Source organism: Mastacembelus armatus, chromosome 17 (assembly GCF_900324485.2).
Source record: "Mastacembelus armatus chromosome 17, fMasArm1.2, whole genome shotgun sequence".
In the NCBI taxonomy this organism is placed as follows: Eukaryota; Metazoa; Chordata; class Actinopteri; order Synbranchiformes; family Mastacembelidae; genus Mastacembelus; species Mastacembelus armatus.
The window spans coordinates 23380389-23400266 of record NC_046649.1 but is presented as its reverse complement, the minus strand read 5'-3'; the positions used below and the strand labels follow the sequence as shown (position 1 = coordinate 23400266).

The following is a 19878-nucleotide window of genomic DNA, read 5'->3' as shown; positions in this document are numbered from 1 at the left end:
CTTAGATTTTCACTATTTTCAGCTACTTTGTGGTTGAAACAAAAACGATGATGTTAATTTGGTTTAACTCATCTATGGAAAACAACAAACACCTGATGAGAAAAAACGATTTTACACCGACTGCAGTCTGGAGTCCAGGAGAGACGACACCTGAGCCCAAGATCTAAGACAAGGTTAAGCTCATTTTAACAGAAATCTCCCAGCCAATCAAAAGTGAGGGCTTTTCTCTTAACACACACAAACACACACACACACATACACACAGACAGGTGGCTGGAATCTGGGAGGAGTTGGAAATCATGACAAGATGTCTGTTTCACACATTCAGTCTATTAAGCTAAATAAAAATGAATTTGCACAATAGATTCTCATTTAGTCACCTTTTAAAGTACTATTATATCTATTTCTAGTCTAACTGATTCTATTTCTTCAGTCTTACCTATTTACTTTCAGCCAATTTGTTTAGCTTTCAAATTACTTTAGTTTTTAACCTAATCTTTTTTAAATGCAAGCTTGTTTTTTGCTTTTTTAATTAAACATTTGTCTTATTTTGTCCAACTTGTTTACTTTGACCTACATATTTGAGGCTTCTGGTATTTTCAACTACCTGTTTATTATTTATTTTCCATCCTGTTGTTTTTATTCCCTCCACTGCTCTCTCCATGTCAAAGGTTTCACAACAACAGGCTCTTATTGCGAAGGCAGGAGTGCTGTACCGGAAGTGTGAGACGGCCGGAACTCACGCTGTTTCTCTTCCGCTGAGGTCGGAGCGTCCAGGTCCGTTTACCGTGCGTCTGCGTTAGCGAAGTCACCGCGCGTTGCCGAGCCCTGTGGAGCTCCGTGTGGCCCGTCAGGACGAGTCTGAGTCCGGCCCGGTTTCCTCCCGAGCGGCGCGATGTCCGTGTTATCCAGCAAGGCGCTCCAGGAGCAGCTGTCCGACATCATGGGCGCGCTGACCAAGGCGGCGGTGGCGGAGATCTGCGAGGTGGTGGACGAGGGCTACGCGGTGCTGCAGATGGAGATCAGCCGGAGCCACAAGGAGAACGAGGACCTGAAGAAGAAGCTGCACCTCATCGAGTCCATCGTGGTCCGGGGGAGCAGCCTGGGGTCCACGGCCGAACTGCAGGGAGTGCTGACCGCGGAGGAGGGCGCAGCGCAGCAGCGGGACGGAGACGGAGGAGGTGCGGCGGAGGAGGTAAACACAGTCCCGTTAACTGCTCCACCGCCAGAAGCATTTAGTTTTTTTATATTACCCAGTACCCAGATAGTACAGGTGAAAGTACTAATACCACACTGTAAAAGTACTAATACCACACCTTTAAAATACTTCACTATAGAAAACAGTCCTGCATTGAAAACACCGTGTGAAGAAATGTCCCTTAAACGCACCATCAGATGCTTTAACCACATATAAGCCATTAGTTATAATTAGTAGAATATAAACACTCAGTGGTTCAGTGCATATATATATATATATCTATATATATATATATATATATATATATCTATATATATATATATATATATATATATCTCATATCTGAGATATAGAGACGTGTTTAAGTGTTTGATAATCTGTCAACACTAGTATTTCCTTTAACCACAGCTGTTATCATCTGTCCCTGCTGCACTTAAATACACACAAACTCCTCATATTGTGTTAAATATATATATAAATATAATCTATATGTTCTGAGAGCGGCCGTGTTCGCAGTTCTACTCTTAATTCTGTAGAATCTCCAGATCAGAAGTTAATTATGTCGTTATCTGTGCCGCACACTGTCAGAGCAGTGTTGAGCCTTTGTCTCAAGATGAGCAGTTTTTATTAGTTTTTATCTCACGGCTGAAAAGCAGTTTTTCATCATGACATGTTAATAATCTCATTAGCTCATGAAAACCGAAGGATCCTTTTTGAGATAATGTGGTAATTAACTGCCGCCAAGGTCACATTAGCGGTCGGGGTGGCAGGTACTTCCTGGTCACCGTTAAGATTCAAATGTATGTTTTTATAGCAGCAGGTAGATCTGATCTCAGAACAACGCTGGATTTTAATAACCGTCCCCAGGCTCCTGTCCCCTTTAATTAATGGTGGTTCTCATGGAGTCTTAGTTTTCATCTCATTTGACTCAGAACACTGGCACCTCCTGTTTGCTGATGTTTTTATAGTTTGTCCACATGTTTACGCTGGATTGTCACGTTCATTATCGTTCACCTCCTGCAGCTCCCGGAGGTGGTGCTGATCAAAGACGAAGACTCAGACAGTAACGACACCCTCGAGGAAGGTGACTGTTTCTCAATCTCTGACTCAGGGCCCCAAACTGAGTCACTGGCTATATAAATGTGTCTTCATTGCTAATGTTGTGACCAACATAAGGCCTGCATGAAAAACAGCCCCTTGATTAACTTAGTTTAGACTTTAGCCACATTTTTTCTTGTTTTGAGAGCAGTGAGTTTTGAAAGGCTAAGTCAAAAAGTGTTTTCCTGGCATCAAACACAAGTGAAATATGGTCTGAGCTGTAGTTTTCAGGATGAACTTTTGTTTTGTGTATGTGTTGTCATTCAGATAACACAACCCCTGCGGATGGAGGGATGGCTGCAGCCAGAGAGGCCGTCACCTCGACTCCGAGCGGCCGGGGCATGAAGAGAAACTGGCCGGGGAACGAAGAGGCTGAGAAGAAGTCGCCTGAGCAGCTCACACTAAAACCATCCAAAGTCACTGCAGGGGCACAGAAGAAAAATGTGTCCGTCTACACTCTGGACTCTCCTCGCAGCGAGCCCAGCTGCTCCGGGCAGCTTGCTGGTGCTGAGGTACAGGCCGGCGAGTCGGGTTGTTCCTACTCCTCGCAGATGGACCCGGACATCCAGCTGGTACAGGAGTGCTCGCTGGTTCCTGCAAGTGCTAACAGACAGACTTATTTTGGTAACAATGCTCTGATGGGGTCTCAGTCTCCTTCGACCAGAGCAGAAATGGACCTCAGCCTGTCATGGACCAAAGAGCCCAAAACGCAGATGTCGTTCACTCAGTTTCACCAAGCTGAAAACTTGGATAGTGACACTTTTGGCCTGAAGCTGATCAGCGTCTCTGGCTCGAGCTCCTCAGACTGCCAGCTAGCTGAGAGCAGCGACTCAGCGTTTGAGTATGAGGACGGGGACATGATGAACTTCACTCTTTACAGGGATCAGTCAGGTCGGTCTCAGATCTGTGACGGGCAGCCAGGCCCCGGAGCCCGAGTGAAACGCTTCATATGCTCCATTTGCAACAAGACGTACGCCACGTCTCAGAACCTGGACGTCCACATGCGGATCCACACGGGCGAGAGGCCGTTCAGCTGCACCCAGTGTGGCAAGAAGTTCACCCAGTCGGCTCACCTGAAGTCCCACCTGAGCGTGCACTCCGGAGAGCGGCCGTACGCCTGTGCGATCTGCTCCAGGAGCTTCATCGTCAAATACAGCCTCAAGCTACACATGAAGAAATGTCACCCCAGCGTCTGAGTGTGCGATTACGCAACGTGTTCTGTAAATATTCACTTTTACAAAGGAGAAGTTGCAACATGTGATGGTCTTCAAGTCACATGACTCCGAGTGTGTCTTAGAATTGATTTTAACACCTCACTTTTAACCCACGCTGTTTAACAGACCTAGTGATACCAGCCTGTATGAGAATATTCAGCTTGTCCCATATGTGTGAAAACAAACGGTCACAGTTCGAGACTTTAAGGCCTGGACTGAACTACCTGTTTGAACAGCTGTGTCAGTAATCAAATCTCAAATCTCTTCTCAAAGCATTCTGGCTTATTTTTTTTAAATCTTTTTTTTTTTTTATAAAAATATATATATATTGTTTGTGTGTTTTAAAAAAGTGCTTTCCTGGTTTATTCTTACTAATTAGCCTGTTGCTGAATTAGATTATGGACTGAATTATTTTAAAAAGCCTTAAAAAGGCTTGTAGCTTCTCAGAGCTGATAGTTTTCATATCCATAGTAAAGTGACTATCTTGGTGTGTTGGTCAGAGAAAAGTAATCTGAAGGCTTCAGCTTAGACTCTTTGGACTTTTAATTCATCCTGAAAGCCACCGGCACATTGGAGCGTCTCATTCTTCCTCCAGGACGTTTCTGAGCTGTGTCCCGTGTGTTAAAAATCTCACATTGTACAAAAATAACATGCAGTTTCTCTCATTCTTAATAAAACGATCTGTCTTCTGTTGTTGACACGGTGCATGTAGACTTGAGTTTGTTGAAGATAGACTCAGTATTAAAGAGCTGAAGTAGAACAGCAGCTAATTCATATTGATTGAAGCTGTTGAAGGTTGTTCCCACAGTGTGGTCCTGACCAGCACAGAAGAGATCACCATTAAACTGGTTTTAAGGAGAAGCCTGATGTTCACAGCTGTATTCTCATTCTTCTTTAACACAACAACCACTGGCGAACTATCCTCAACTTCACTGGACATACAGCAGGGGTCTCCAGTCCTGGTCCTCGAGGGCCACTGTCGGGCTTGTCTACCCACTGCTGATTACCTGGATCAGGTGGGTTCAGTCCGTTAGAATCTGGAAGATACCATGTCAGATGAGGGTGGAAGTGAGGCAAGTTGTTGCAAGTGAAATGGTATCTTCCAGCTTCTGATTGGCTGAACGCTACCTGATCCAGGTAATCAGCAGACCTGCCTGGAAAACAAGCAGGATTGGAGACCCCTGATATACAGCAACGTTATGCAAACAACCACAACAACACACAAAAGGTCCTGACAGACGCAAAAACCACCAGCTGACGCAAATATTTCATGTCCGTATCATTAACTATTAGCTGGTGATTACGTCACCGTCTCTTCATACCTGGAATACTTTGGGGAACTTTGCGCATGCGCACTTAAGGTTATGTGCTGCCGTTATATTCGCATCACTTCCTGGTTCGTGTCGGGGCTGTTTACAGGTGTTGGCCTACACTCAGGTAAACATTAGCGCGCGGTTCAAGCGGTTTTCGTTACCGGCCTGTAGTTGGACTCAGGTGGACGCTCGAGACAAAGTCGGTGCGGAGGGAAACATGTCGCCGGCCGCCGCGTTCCACGCGCAGCTGGCCTCCATCATGGAGGTGCTGGCCAATACGGCGGTGGCGGAGATCTGCGACCTGGTGGACAGCAGCTACTCGGTGCTGCAGCTGGAGATCTCCCGGAGCCGCAAGGAGAACGAGGTGCTGCGGAGGAGGCTGCGGCTCATGGAGCTGCGAGCCGCCCGCACCGCCGCTCTGAGAGCCGCGGCCGCCGCGAGCGGCACCGCGCCGCTGCACGCGAGCGGCCGGGCTCGAGCTCCGCCGCCTGCTCATCACCCTGGCAACGAGGCGAGGCGGAGAAGAGGTAACCGTTAAAATTTAAACCGCAGCGACGCCATTTTTAAACGGTCACCAACGGATTAACCAGCGGTTAAAACGCGTTAAAACGTTTAGTAAACCTGTTTACTTTAGTATTATTTAGTAAATGTGTTTCCTTTAGTACTATTTAATAAACGTGTTTACTTTAGTATTATTTAATAAACGTGTTTACTTTAGTATTATTTAGTAAACTTGTTTAGGCTACTTCAGTATTATTTACAACAACATTGTTGTTACTTAGTATTATTTAGTAAACGTGTTTACTTCAGTATTTATTAAACATATTCAAATTAGCAAAGGTTCCCCAGATCCCCTATTAGCAGAATGTTCCTGTGACACACTGTGAAATTATCATTAGATCCCAATTTAAAGGCCACTTATTTGGTTTCTCTCAGAGCTTTCATCTATAATTTGTCCAGTTGTCATGAAGGTTGGGTTTTACACAATTTTCTTTTACCTCCATGCAGGTGTACACTGTGCTTTCCTCATGTGCATTGCATTGTGGGACAAAAAAACTAAATTGAGCAAATGCCTACTGACATTTCTTTGGGCCATTGTTTTGTAAAATGAGTGTGTACCTGCTTTGTGTCTGTAAATGGTTCCCACAGCCATAAACTTATCCTGAAACATGTCTTTCAGGTGAAGTGGTGCTGTCCAGAGTGTCCCCCCAGGAGCCGCCTCCATGTGGGGACCCCGAGCCGCCGTCTGACTCTGGACAGGAACCCACACAGGTGATGGCAGTGTGCTACAGTGCTCCTTCTTTTCCTCCTCCAGTCCCAACGTCGTCCCTCACTCCGTCACTTTGTCTTACCTGTCTGCTCTGATTACAGCCTGCTGCAGGTGAGCCGGCCCACCTGCCCACTGCCGTGATCAAATTGGAGGATGACGACGAGTCCTGGTCCCAGCCTGAACAGGACAGTGAGTACAGTTTTAGTAAATGAACAGAGCACATACACTTCATTTAACAGTACTGACAGTTTTCAGCCAGTCCGTGCACCAGAAAGGACCATGTGGCAGAGATTGGTGAGGACTAGATTACTAATATTTACCATGTGTGCCAGGACCAAACTGCTGTATGTCCAGGTCTAGTATAGGGTCCTGTTCTAGTGCTGCAGGTCTCAGGTCTCAGTATGTCTAATCCTGGAGTGTATGTAAGGTGAGCCACTGTCCTGTGAAACACAGGGAAAACAATCTTTTGAGGCTGATGGTTTAATTTATTCTGCTACGAAAACATGTAGGAAGAAACAACTTTGCAGTAATCAGTTTAGAAAAAACTAATGTTTTGGACAAAGCAAGACATTAAAAACAAAACCACTGATTTAAAGCTGCTCTGCCTTAATGTCTCCTCAGCCTCTGGAGGGTTTAATGAGTCCAAACTAACGCCCACCATAAGCCCCTCCTTCCCACTCTTTGCCCCGCCCATCCTGTCCTGTTTCCTGAAGCTACAACGTGAACTACGGATGCCTGGTTGGGACAAAGTGTCCAGTCCAAAGCTAGCGTTAGCTGACTAAGAAGTAAATGTGTCAGTCCAGTAGACGCTCTGGTTCCTGCTAATGTGACCCAAAGCACTAACTTTACCCAAAGCTCCACTTCCTCCCAAATCCACATCAGATCCATTCAATCCAAAGGTCCAGTCAGGACCATGCTAGGTGGCTAATGCTACCAAAACCAACAGGTTAGCTTTAGATGTCCTATGTGTTTAAACTCCAGTCCAGATTACTGGTTAAATCTGCAAATATGAACAAAGTGTAAAAAGAGTAAAATTCTTTTTGCTTTTTTCCAGCTGGTCTTTGTCGTGTTGCTGAAGGACAAATGATGGAGACTGAAGCTCCACTGTTGCCGACTAAACAGGAAGCAGCAGATGAAGGCAGCGGTTCATCTCGGTCCTGGATGAGCGGTGAAGTCAGCTCCACCTCTATGTGTGTCCAAAAAAACCTGAACACCAACCAGACGTCAGAAAGCAGCAGTTACGAGTGCGTCTTGTATGAGCCGCAGCTGCAGCACAGCTCTCATGTTACCCAGAATCCTTTGGGTGAGGATCCCAGCTGCTCGTACATGTTGAACAACAGCGTGAGCGTTTCAGCTGATGCAGGCAGCAGCAGCACCTTCCCTTTCACCGTCACTGAGGTGAGTCTGTCTGTGGCGGAGCACCATCAGAGGGCACCGGCACCTGCGGACGAGCCTCAGCTTCCTGTGAGGAAAGACCTGCCAGAAACACCAGGCTCCTTCGCCAGAAGGGACGGGTGGAGACATCAGGGTGGAGTCAACAGAGCTGCCAACCACAACAGAGAGGACGGCGGGGGGAGGTCTTTTGTCTGCAACTTCTGCGGTAAAACTCTGGCCTGCCTCAAGAACCTGAAGACCCACATGAGGGTCCACACTGGCGAGAAGCCGTTCATCTGCGCACTCTGCGGCAAACGCTTCTCTGACTCCAGCAACCTCAAACGCCACCAGAGCGTCCACACCGGAGAGAAACGCTACGGCTGCGTCCACTGCGGCAAACGCTTCGCTCAGTCCGGATCCCTGAAGGTCCACATGACCGTGCACACAGACTGCAAACAGTTCAGGTGTTCGTACTGCGGCAAGACGTTCATATCGGGCAGCCACCTGCGCCGACACATCACTGTGCACGCCGGACAGAAACCGTTCGCTCCCACAGTACAGTGACGATGCGGACTATCCCGGAGCCACATGTGCCGACGGTAAATGGACTGAAAAACCAAGACCTCAGAATATAACAGCTGTGTAGCATTGCTCAGTTTCTGTAACACATACGTTCACAAAGCAGGGACAGTGAAGGCTGGGACTCCCTGTGAATGAGACCAGCTCCGCAGTGTGAGCCAGCCCAGAGTCCTCTGATGGTCTTCAACCAGGATGTGTCCTCACATACCACAACGCTACACAGATGTTCATAAAACTCTGAGCCAGGATGTCATAAGCCAGTTTTATCACAGTAAGTGTGAGAAATGCCGTCAGTGTTTGAGGGGAATCAGAGAAATGTGTCTTATCACAGTTTGGACACGTGAACCTAACTTTTCAAAGTGTGTGGTACATGTTTTTTATGGTATTAAACCTGTTTTCAGATCAGCTGAAAGGTTGTTAAATATATTCACTCACCTCTTATGTCAGGGTTTCAGTCTGATCAGCTCAGCAGGTGATTTGACCCTTGTGTTGTCAGAAATTCATTATTAGCACATTGTTATCAATAATCCACACTAGCATCTGAAATCATTCTGTTCTGAGCCGTTATTCTCCACGTCTAAAACAGAACCTGCATGTTTGTTTGCAAGTTAACACTTTCCTCCAAGATGAACCAGCAGCTGTGTGTTCAGTGTGGGTCACTTTAAACAGCATCGTTTTGCTTTCTGTGATACTGTTTTTTTAATGTTCCTGTTATTTTCTAATAAAAGCAGCTGCTGTTTTCTGTCTCAGCTCTGATGGCGTCCAGATTGACTTCCACAGCACCCTGAGGCCTTGTCCACGCCAGACACCAGATATCTTTCTGTGCTGCAGTTAAGGCCAATGAAAAGTATAGATCAGTAACAGAGTGATAGTTAGGTCCTTTGTTTATGAAACAATGAGGTCAAACTAGTGCTGACAGCGGTTTTTTACATCTTTACACACTCACGTCCAGCTACGCCCCCACTAAGTTACTAAAGCTCAGTCAATGTGAATGGATCAGCTGCAGGATCACTGGGATGTTGCGTAACAACACCTGTAACCATGGCAACTGTACACAAAGATGGCGACGGCTGGAGCCTAAAAATGCTGATAAATTAAAAAACTACAGGTTTGATTGTACATACATGTCTATTGAAAGACTACATCTAACATTAAACCTGACACTGGTGGGAACAAGATATAACAAACGGGGACGGGAAAACCAAGAGCTCTGACCTCATTGGTTCTGCTTTCACACACACACAGACACAATGTTCTCGGTGACAACAGTGGAGAGAACCAAACATTGAAAAGTGAGGTCACACATCACTAAAGCGACAGTAGTTTCCTGTGAAAAGTGGTAAATGTTCATCCTGTACAGTCAAAGAAAGGTCAGAGTTCATCTCACCGTGTCCCAGGTATGTTTGCAGCCTGCAGCTCACACAATAAACTGTGGGAACAAGATGGTGTGTGGTTCCCAACAGTAGCACCGAGGACCATATGCTGAGCCATGTGACCGCTCAGGTGTCTACCTGTCCTGAGTCGACTGACGCGTTAGAGCACTTTGGCAAAGTTAGTTCAGCTGGTCAAGGTTTTTCTGTTTAGATGCAGCTCTGACATACAACTGGAAAGCACCAAGAATGAACTCACACGATGTGAGTGTTTAAAGTGCACAATATACTGTGCACTGAAAATACATTCTGTATTTAAATGAAATGCAAATGAGAAAAAAACTAATATTTCAGTAGAAATGTAATTAAAAACTAACTGTACAGCCTGTTCACAATGTATTTCAATGGGCTCAATTAAAAAAAAAAAACGTGAAATTAAAAATAAAATCATCCTGATAAACAGTCACTTTTAGTGTGTTTACCTTTGAACTCAGGTGAAACTGCAGCAGAATTAGTTTGTTCAGGTCCCCCTTCACTCGGCTGCATCTGAAAACTGATTTTCATTTGGAGAAACACATCAAGCTGAAATACACACAAACATCCATCTTACTGCCACACTGGGTAGAAATATAACAGGCTTTAATGGGTGATAGACTGTCCCTTTAATCTTAGATAAAACATTAATTCACAATATGCAAAAATTAAATCTTAAATCACAGCGCCATCAGCTGGACAAAACAGCAAACTACACCTGATCCAAATCACTAAAGTACAGTTTGCTATTGAAACACAGTGATCCACACTGTAAACATACCTGATTACTTCACCTATTAATACACTGGTGATTTATCCCAACATCCCAGTTTGTCCCAGTTTCATCTTTAGATCTAGTTTGTGTCTTAAGGTTTAATTTTCCAGAACAATGTGAATACAGTACAATGGAATAAACAATGATCAGATATAATAAGTGCCATCAGAGTATCACAGCTGAAAATAAAAAACACCACGTACAACGTCATGAACAGTAGCTGCTTCACACAGAACAAGAGCTTGTCTAAAGGCGATAGTCACCCAGTGAAAATCATGCTAATGCATTTTTGTTCCTTAGAAATTTCCCATCTTTTCTTAGCAGATTTCACATTTTATAACATTTAAGTTAAAACAACAGCTAGAATTAAATTATAAAATTCACTTTGATCATTTAAAGCTGCATTGTTTGCCCTCACCACCAGGGGGCAGCAGACAGAGCTAAAAATGAATGTTCAGGTCAATCACTGATTTGGAGTCTGTGTCCTCCTGATGAACCTAAGTACAATATTCACTCTATATCTCCACCAACCCCTGGGACAATGTCTGATTCATACTTTTGGCCATTAAACCCAAACTAGGACCCAATAGAGGGTAAAGAGTTGATGCTGAGTGGGTTCAGGGGTTACAAGTATTTCACATCATCTGTTAGTAGAAAAATATTTGTAAGTGCAGCTTTAAATGCAACCTAAAGTCATACAGTGCAGTATTAAAATATTAGTAATAATATTTTTCAGGTCAAAGTTTGTTACATAGAAAAAAAAAGACAAACCGAACGAGTTGATTTGTGCTGTCGCTGAAAATGAAGCACAGCTCAGCTCTTCGTTTTCCAGGATTCCTAAGTCTTGGCGTAGTTCGAGGCCCCAAAAACGACTGGATTTTAAAACCTTATAAATTCCAAACCTTATAAAGCTGGACAGTATGTTTTGTCCTTACATTTGGTCAGTCCCAGTGTCCTGCCTCACTGTCCCAATCAAAACGTTTTTCCTCCTGCAGGAATCACAGGTAACTGACCAATATAAACTTGATGCTGTGTGATCACTTCACTGGTTTCAGCTTTTATTTCTGCAGCATGAGTTTCTTTTCCATTAAAAATGTTTTTATTTTTTTTCAACTTGAAGAATAAATTTCTTTAGTTTACACATTTAAGACCTGCCCTGATTGTGTCTCGGTGCCTCTTGAATTATTGCTCCCTCACAAAGAACAATCCCCGTTTTACACGTGAAGACGTTTGAATCTTCACACAGAAGCAGACCTGCCTTACACAGGAGCAGCAATAACTGACGGTGTTTCCTTAAATCTGGTGAAGCTGTGTTTAGACGTGCATTTTCAAACTTCTACAGCGGGGAGTAACTCCACCCGTCTGCCACGGCTCGCAGGTTAAATCGAACACCGACAGTTATGTCCGTGTATCTCTGCAGCAGGTCCGTTTCAGTCTGTAATTGTTTCCGCTGGCTGAGATCAAGGCACTTCACAGCTGAGGAGCTTTACTACAAAATGCTGCAGCTCCACCTGAACAGCAGCTTCAGGCCAAGATGCAGAAGATCCAAGAGGGTTGCTCTGCTCATTTATGTGCTAATGAGATTTTTCACTTCAAAGATCCACTGAGTTTATTTCGCATTGAAGATGCTTCATCAGTTTGAACTGCAAACTGCAAAACTCCATCCAGGAAACCAGCCTTTAGTCTTTCACAATAAAATCCTGGCTGGCGCTGCTTTAATGTTTTGTGCTCTGCATGTCAGTTTGTAATAAAACTCTGTTTAAAAATGGCACTTTTATCACCTGCAGCTGCAGGTTCCAGGTGTTTATAACATCTGGTTTTTACTCACAGCTGCTATTTTCAATAGAAGTGAAGCTTCACAGCAAAACTAATGTTTGTTTTGTTGGTTTGACCTGAATTGAAGTATTTTCCAGACATATGACGCCTGATATCACTTTGGACAGCCCAACAAAGCCAAGCTCAGCGACCGATGATAGATACACATTTGAAAAATACATCAGCTACACTTGGACATTATTTATGTTTCATAGCTGCTAAACTACAGTAACAGTGTGACCACGTTAACGAGCTCCTCCACCTCCTCAACACAAACATGCTGTTTGACTTTATACGCTGGAATAATCCAAATGATGCTGCTCATCACCTTCATGGTTCCAAAGTTGAATATGTGTCTGTGTCAGAACATGCACAGTCAGATTAGCTTCAGTGTTAAAAAAATATGGGTTTTTTTTTTTTATACAACACCTGAAACATTCAGTCGTCTGCCTGCACCACAAGCAGGTACCAGGAAAAACCGACTGATATTTAAAACATTTGATGCAACACCATGTGAATCCTCCAGTGGTTCACTTTGGATTTAAAGGTCAAATATAAATGTGTTTGTTTTATTCACAGCTAAAGCTGCAGCCCTTCAGCTCAATGCATTTCAATGCATCTACCGTGTTCAGACATTTGCATTTGAAGAGTTTTGCCTCTAGCAGCAGTTGCTGTAAAAGGTTTTCAGGAGCTCAGAGTAACTTGGTCCTTTAAGTGCAACTCACATGCAAACATTTAGTGAAATGTAAAATATTTCTGCTGAGTCCCGTCAGACCTTTGTCTTCGTTCTCTCCTCCAGGTCCATGTTGGAGCCCGTCGCTCCTTTCACTCGTTTCTCGATGTGATGTCCTGGAAAACAGAATCGGTGAAAATGTTTCACTCACTTCTTCCTTGGAGGTGGATTAAGGTTAAATTCTTTGGGTTTCAGACTCACCTCTGTCTTCGCCCTCCTCCACTCGCCCATCGGGCCCGACTTTGTGAGGACTGAAAGGAAACTGGATTTTATTTTCAGGCCCATCATGTTGCATCAAAGGCACAAAATCACTGCTGCTTTAAAATGAAGATCAGAATCATCATAACCAACTGAACTTAATATGGTTTATTATTACACTTACTCATAAACGTTCCCACAGCCATGAAGACAGTGGACGCCACAGTCGTGCTCCACCACAAACTCCTGCACAGAAGAAAAACAGGAATAATTCAGGAAGGTGACGTCTCCGGTTTTGGACTCTAGTTCTGGACACATGATCCCATTTTGTCTGTTTGTCTTCGAGCTGATTAAACAGTCAGAGTGTTTGTTAAACTCTTCACTGTCTCAAAGTGTCAGATCAAAATGTACATTTGTTGAAAACACTGAATTTAAAGTAACCAAGAGACGTGTTTTACCCAGAGCACAGAGCTGTGACCATGAAGAGGCTGAAGATCAAAAGGACAAAGGCCTTTAGGGTCAATCCTGAAACACAATGAAACACGTCAGAGAAGAACAAAACTTCACTCCTGGAAGTGACATCACAACTCACAGATGTTTTATTGTCAACACAAAGTCAACTAAACATGGATGTGATTGAAGCAGCACAGGTTTTCACAGGAATAATAAAGACAGAGCTGATTATGTTCCTATTAAAAATGGAAATAAAGTCATAAGGAGCCTCTGAGTCTGCACTGACACTAATGACATCAGTATTTTGCAGCTCACCTGTCTGCTCAGGTGAGGTCTGACAGCAGCAGGTTCTGGTGTAGAAAGGTGAAGGGGGCGGGACTTCTGAGAGTCCGCCCAGTGATTGGGTGAACTGCTGTGTTGATTGACAGATCTCAGAGCAAATGTCCTCCTGGATGAGCAGCTTTGGGGCGGGGGTCTCTTTGTCAGGAGGAGGTGGCAGCTCTGTGGGGTCTGAAAACAGAAAATGTGACTTTAGATTCAGTTTCCAGCAGCAGATTAAACCTTTTCATTTTCTTCTTCTGGTTTGCTCTGTTCACATCAGGTCTGAGTCAGCTGGAGGGACAACAGCTGTGATGTGGACGCAGTCAAACACCTTTGGGTGAAGCCCACAGAGCTGAGCGCAGCTGTTACCCACCGTATGTAAAGCTGCAGCTCTCATCCAGCTCCGTGTTACTGGATCCAAACCAGGACTGGTCTAGGACTTCCTGACTGCTCCTAAGCCATTCCTGATCTCGGTCATATTCTCTGTCCTCATCCAGGTCCAGGTCCAGGTTTTGTCCTGTCCTGAACACACCTCTGAAGACTTTCTGGTCCAGCCACGACTGGCAGCTCTCCGTCATGTCGCTCAGCAGGCGAGCCAGAGAGCTGCGAGGCCTCCGCCTGCGCCGGAAAACCCTGAGAGAAGAAGAAAAAAAAGAACCTGTGCGTTGGATCATTTCAGCGACGAAACAGCAGAAAGTGAGAAACCAAAATATTGTTGAACTAATTAACAGTTTGAGCTTTGTGTTTCTGAAAAATCTACAAATAACTTTCTAACCTCAAACCTCTGTGGCAGCAGCTGCACCTTCATCAGCTGGGTAACAACAAACACTTCTCATATTAACATGTATGTGACAGGACAAAGATATAAAAAAAATATCTTGAATATAAAACCAGCAGACTCCTGTCAGACATCCTGCTGCTGTACGACTGAGTTCAGCCACCGGCGTGTCACTGTGGCTCCTCCCCTGCCGCTCACCTGACCAGGTTCTCCTTGTAGGACACGCTGGTTTTGCAGGGCGTCAGCGACACGTTCCCGTCATCGTCCCAGGAGAAACTGTCCTCGGTGACGGTGTAGTATCCGTTGGTGAGCAGGCGCGGCGAGCGGCGGCAGCAGCAGGGGTCACCGCCGTCCACGGACGAGTAACAGATGTAAGAGGAGTCAGGAGAGAGGAGAGACAGGTCAAGGCTGTGGGACAGACGGGGACACCAGTCAAACCAGTAACTGAACTGGACAACAAGCATCATGTCAGGAAACTCAGCTGTTCTCTGACATGTGACCACACCTCCTGCACAAACCTGAGCTGCTGCTGCCTAATGAGACCTGCATCCAGCTCTGCTTTATTTCATCCGTTACTGACGGTGCAGCACATCACACACATGGAGGTGAGTCCGGGTTTTGCAGTAATGCTCACAAAGACCTGCAGGACAGAGCTTTGTTTGGACTCTGAGCCTGGAATAGCCAAAGACTGATGCAGCAGTGCAGGCAGCAGAAACCCTGGTGCACTAAAAGTCACATGCTAAACAACATGTTCCTAAAGATGCCAACACTCGGCTCAGGTTCAGGCAGCGTCAGTTCCAGCAACCAGCAGTTTGTGACCTGAGCTCGTGTCAGTGACGAAGCCGTGATGAGACGGGAACAGATGAAGCGGGACAACGGGTTTTTCAGAAACCTGGGTGTTAGCGTTCACACGACCAACACGCCTCGAGCTTCGGCTGTTAAAGCTCAGTCTGATCTACTCACAGAAACAAATCGGTGCATTTTTATTTGCACAGGCTTTCATGTGTGTCGGCCTCAAACCTGCACCCTGTTCACTTGCTGCACAAACCAGGTAACTTCAAAAAGGAAAAAGAAGCAGGTGTTTTACCTCTGGCAGGGGTGATGGGCCCGCAGCCTCCGTTTTATTGGTGAACCTGAACAACACACGAGAACAGATGATTTAAACCCTCACACTTGAAGCAGGTTCGTGCTGTTTGTCAGAGCTTTCTAAATAAAGACCACTTGACTTTAGTGTGAAGAGCCTGTGACAGACAGGGAGCTGCTTGGTGTGTTCAGGGTCACTCATAAAAACAGGAGTAAACTTCCTGTTGAATAATGTAACTCAGCTAAAAACTCCTGTCGCTTCTTTTACTTTGGTTTCCGACGTGCTTTGTCTCATCTAATGTGTCTCATGTGCATGTGAAGCTGCTGACGTACTTGTGACGGCTCCGGAGAAGAACAGAGACATGTTTGTCTGCAGCAGAGTCTCGTCTGTTGATCTGGGAAAACATCAGAGGAAAACAGCAGCAGCAGTGAGACACCCCCATGCACTGACTTCTTAAAGTGACGTATTAAAGATGTTTCACAGGAACAATGATGCACATGAACTTCACTATGAAATGTGAAAAGTCAAAAACATTACGAAAAGTAATTTCACTGATTCCTATTGAACGTTTACAGGTTTTAATGTAACTAACAAAACAGTTTTAAAGCTTCAGTAATTTCCTAAACACATCAGGCTGAGATTCACACAGGAGCTTTAGTCGTACACTTTGCTTCAGTAAGTTATCAAAGCCCAGTCAGCCGTTAATCCCTGCAGAGCCTCTCCAGTCTAAGAATTGAGGGGATTAACTGAGTTAGGACTCCACAGGCCAACATAAATCTAACCCAGACTGATCAGAGTGAGTGCAGGATACGTAGACGGTTTTCAAAGCCTCACCTTTAAACGTGGTCCTGTTGTGTTTTCTGTCGTGGTTCTCTCACATCCTGCAGCGACGAAGCAGCGGCCTGAGAAAAAATGCAGAAGAAAGAAAAACAAAAGGGCCGTGACTCTGAGCTCATGTTTCCTGTTAACTCCTCCTCTGCTGGAGAAACCTCATGTCTGAACTCTGAGAAGCAGCTATTCTGAGACGTGATTAATCCTTTAAGGCATTTTCAGCCAAAGCTCTGATGCTTTCAGTCCATTGTTTGGACTGTAGCACAAAACAACACACTTGTAGAAAATGTTGGGGTTTTATGGACCAACTACCCAGTTAATACAGAGAATAATTTGCAAGTTAATCAATGAAAATATTTTTCCGAAATGTCACATTTTCATTTGAGTCTTGATTTTTGTGGAAACTTTACAGACTAGTTCAATCACAAAGACAATTCTTGTGTGAGTATAGCTTTAGTTTTGTGTTCTCTACATATGAGGCAGGTGTTTAAGAAGGAAGGTTTTGATCCATTGCCACAGTTGCACATTTGTAACTTCACACAGACGAGACCAGACGTCAGTTTGTCAGAAACATGTTTACCTGCTGCCCAACAACCTCAAACCGACTGTGTTCACACTGGTCATTTTACTCCAGTCACTATAAAAACCAGAAGGAACAGATTCCTCCCAAATAGCAGGTTCGAATGTCTAATTCTTCAAGTTGAGTTAAATTCATAAAAACAACTAAAGAGCTGGATTTAAAGGTGAAAAGGCAGATTTCTTTCCCTGTTGTCTTGTGTGTGTAACATTTTTTGGACAGACTGCACCTTTAAAGCAAAGCACGGTGCTGTACTCAGGATGTGGTTAGCCTAGCTTAGCATAACACCTGGTAGTTTGAATTAACCACGTCCTGACTCTCTTTAAAAAGGTGGAATCTTTTATATAATCTATTAAAATCTGCCATGTCAACACTTAGTTATGGAAAAGGTGCGTTTGCTCTGAGCGTGTTCACTTCAGCTGCAGATTCTGCCATGAGGAGTCACCACAGCACATGAAGTGGGTCAGTGAGTTACAGAGACCCCTCTGGGTTCACGGGGGGTGGGGGTCTTGTCTCTAACTGGTTCAACTGGAAAATGCTCCTAATGTCTGAAGCCTTGACAGGAGACACATCCCTATGACTGAGATTAAAAACAAGTTTGGTGCCTGAGGAAAACTCAGTAAAACTTCAAATCAGATCTGGGTAAATTATTAATCTATATGTTAGATTATTTATTTATTTGTGTGTGCAGACCATGAAGGCTCATAATGGCCTGATTTAACTCATTGTTCCATGTTCCAGGACACATGGGTCATTTTCCAGGACGTTTGCTTAATACAAAGTCAAAGAATCCCAGGTTTTTCCAGACTGGCTGGAGGCCTGCAGGCACCTCCCATATCAGACTACGTGAACGGGCAAGACCTGATAACGGCCTTTTCTCAGCAGTAACTATGTCTCTGTAAAACACTGCAGAGTCACTGAGTCCTAAATAATACAAATCTGTCTGAAAACTGAAGGATAAAAACAGAGATTTCACAATAAAACTGAAGTTCTTCTTCTGCTAATAATGAAATGGAATAAAAATAACTGAGCAACCAGAGCTTTGTGCTGACAATAGTCAGTCTGTAGGAAATGTTGCATTATTTAAAGATTTCTTTATTTTTATCCTACATGTTGCTTGAAAATGTGATTTGAGTCTTTTTGTGTAATTTCGCTGAAATCCTCCATGAGAATATTGACACTTTGCACCTTCAGTGCTTTATTATAGGACTAATTTTATTTATTTACTTATTTCTCCCCCCAATGTGCATCGTGTTGGACTCTTCCCACCCTGCGTTTCCCATCATGCCTTGCAGCAGCAGCCTGTTTCTGTTGGAGCTGCTGATGTTGGAGGAAAACGCGTCGAAGGAAACAGAAAAACGGACCAAACCATTTCAGGCTTTGAGGACCACACTGAGCTGGATCCGCCTGCAGCGGGTTCAGGACTGAACGTTAAAAGTCCTGAGGGTTTTTATTCTTCATCTCATCATCATCGTCATCTCATTTTGAGTTTACACTGATGTTACTTCAATGTATTTTAACGCTAAATTTCTATTTACAGTGAATGAACAGTGTTTTTCTCTGCTCTCATGCTGCATGTTGTTCATATGATCCTTACATCTGAATTATCTCCATAATATTTGACTTTTTCCACAGTGTGAGTCAAATAGACCTGACATAGTTACACAAAAACATAATTAAAACATAAAGTGCGTCTGAAAAAGAAAACTTCATTTTTTCACAACAATAATAAAAGAAGCCACTTATCACAAATTATTTCAACACGTGTTTTCATTAAATAAAACTGTTGTTTAAAATGAAAACCAGATTAACTTTTTAGTTTTCTCCTATTCTGAAGTTGGTTTCAGGATCAGAATCTGATCCAGACAAAGAAAAAATAACGGGACCGGACTGGACTCACCGGTTAGTTTCACTCCCGGTTTCCCAGCTGGAAGTTTAAGAAGCAGAATTTTCTTCCGGCTCCGAATAGACTTTTGGTTCCTTGGTCGTTTTCTGGACGTCGGTTTGAAATGGTTTGATTTTTTCTGGATAAAACCGGAGACGCGTCTGCAGCTGTCACGGAACCTCGCCCACCTGTCAAATTAAAACACACGGCAATACAGCTTCCGGTCACATTTCAGAGTAAAAGCATCTCAAAGACATGCACAGTATATCCATCCATCCATCCATCTTCTATACCCGCTTTTCCTGTTCAGGGTCACGGGGATCCGCTGGAGCCTATCCCAGCTCTCTCTCGGGTGGAAGGCAGGGGTACACCCTAGACAGGTCACCAGTCTGTCGCAGGGCCACATATAGACACACAAAGACAGACAACCTCACACACTCACACTCACTCCTACGGGCAATTTTAGAGTCACCAATCAACCTGACATGCATGTTTTTGGACTGTGGGAGGAAACCGGAGTACCCGGAGCAAACCCACGCAAGCACAGGGAGAACATGCAAACTCCACACAGAAAGGCCGGGATGCGAACCCACGACCTTCTTGCTGTGAGGCAACAGTGCTAACCACTCAGCCACCATGCTGCTGCACAGTATATAAAAACTCTAATTGCCATTAAATTTTTAGGTTTTTAATGATGATTTTTTATGTGTCGATATAGTTTTAAATTACTGGAATTATAGGAAAAAAATTAGAGAAGTGAAATGTAACAGGAGAGGTCAAGAAAACACTGATGGTAGTTTTCCTAACGTAAATTTCATAACTTGCTTTTTTAAATTACTTTTGTCTTCGTTGTTTTTATCCATCTACCTGCCTACAGCAGCGAAACCAACTCAACTTTAGTGACAAATAAGGCAAAATACACAAACATGTCAAACACACCAGCCTTACAGCTTCTAAACGTAATTCTACCCAGAAGAAT

At 44.2% G+C, this 19878-nt stretch overlaps 5 protein-coding genes across 17 annotated transcripts in view; 3 read left to right on the top strand and 2 right to left on the bottom strand.

Annotated features, from left to right (window-relative positions):
- Nucleotides 1–9509, bottom strand: part of dnaaf11 (dynein axonemal assembly factor 11) — a 30625-nt gene extending 21116 nt beyond the window's left edge. The window contains exons 1-4 of one of the 4 annotated variants that reach the window (XM_026313744.1): nucleotides 9434–9509; nucleotides 8482–8529; nucleotides 6414–6533; nucleotides 6176–6270 (exon numbers count right to left, since the gene is read on the bottom strand). Coding sequence is in view for 1 of the 4 variants with exons in the window: in XM_033325656.1 (XP_033181547.1) it covers nucleotides 5943–6048 (106 nt within the window). In the remaining 3 variants the exon portion in view is untranslated. Of the gene's footprint in view, nucleotides 1–5942; nucleotides 6073–6175; nucleotides 6271–6413; nucleotides 6534–8481; nucleotides 8530–9433 lie in introns of those variants that run through there. The other 3 variants (XM_026313745.1, XM_033325656.1, XM_026313746.1) reach the window with 3 other exon arrangements.
- LOC113134345 (zinc finger protein 62 homolog) overlaps nucleotides 1–19878 on the top strand; it is a 757491-nt gene that overhangs the window by 525270 nt on the left and 212343 nt on the right. The window lies entirely within an intron of this gene.
- LOC117152620 (B-cell CLL/lymphoma 6 member B protein-like) lies at nucleotides 860–4123 on the top strand. Its single transcript, XM_033325658.1, has 3 exons — nucleotides 860–1195; nucleotides 2222–2282; nucleotides 2564–4123. The coding sequence occupies exons 1-3, from the start codon at nucleotides 896–898 to the stop codon at nucleotides 3490–3492; spliced, it is 1290 nt and encodes a 429-aa protein (XP_033181549.1). The 5' UTR covers nucleotides 860–895; the 3' UTR covers nucleotides 3493–4123.
- On the top strand, nucleotides 5968–8498 carry LOC113133834 (zinc finger protein 135-like). The gene is made up of 3 exons (XM_033325660.1): nucleotides 5968–6095; nucleotides 6195–6282; nucleotides 7148–8498. The coding sequence occupies exon 3, from the start codon at nucleotides 7177–7179 to the stop codon at nucleotides 8029–8031; it is 855 nt and encodes a 284-aa protein (XP_033181551.1). The 5' UTR covers nucleotides 5968–6095; nucleotides 6195–6282; nucleotides 7148–7176; the 3' UTR covers nucleotides 8032–8498.
- tmem71 (transmembrane protein 71) lies at nucleotides 10308–19071 on the bottom strand. Its single transcript, XM_026313781.1, has 11 exons — nucleotides 18915–19071; nucleotides 16441–16508; nucleotides 15939–16000; nucleotides 15610–15655; nucleotides 14721–14930; nucleotides 14118–14377; nucleotides 13739–13933; nucleotides 13429–13495; nucleotides 13155–13216; nucleotides 12974–13023; nucleotides 10308–12888 (listed from the first exon to the last, which is right to left on the bottom strand). Exons 3-11 carry the CDS (start codon nucleotides 15967–15969, stop codon nucleotides 12865–12867), a joined length of 945 nt encoding a protein of 314 aa, XP_026169566.1. The 5' UTR covers nucleotides 15970–16000; nucleotides 16441–16508; nucleotides 18915–19071; the 3' UTR covers nucleotides 10308–12864.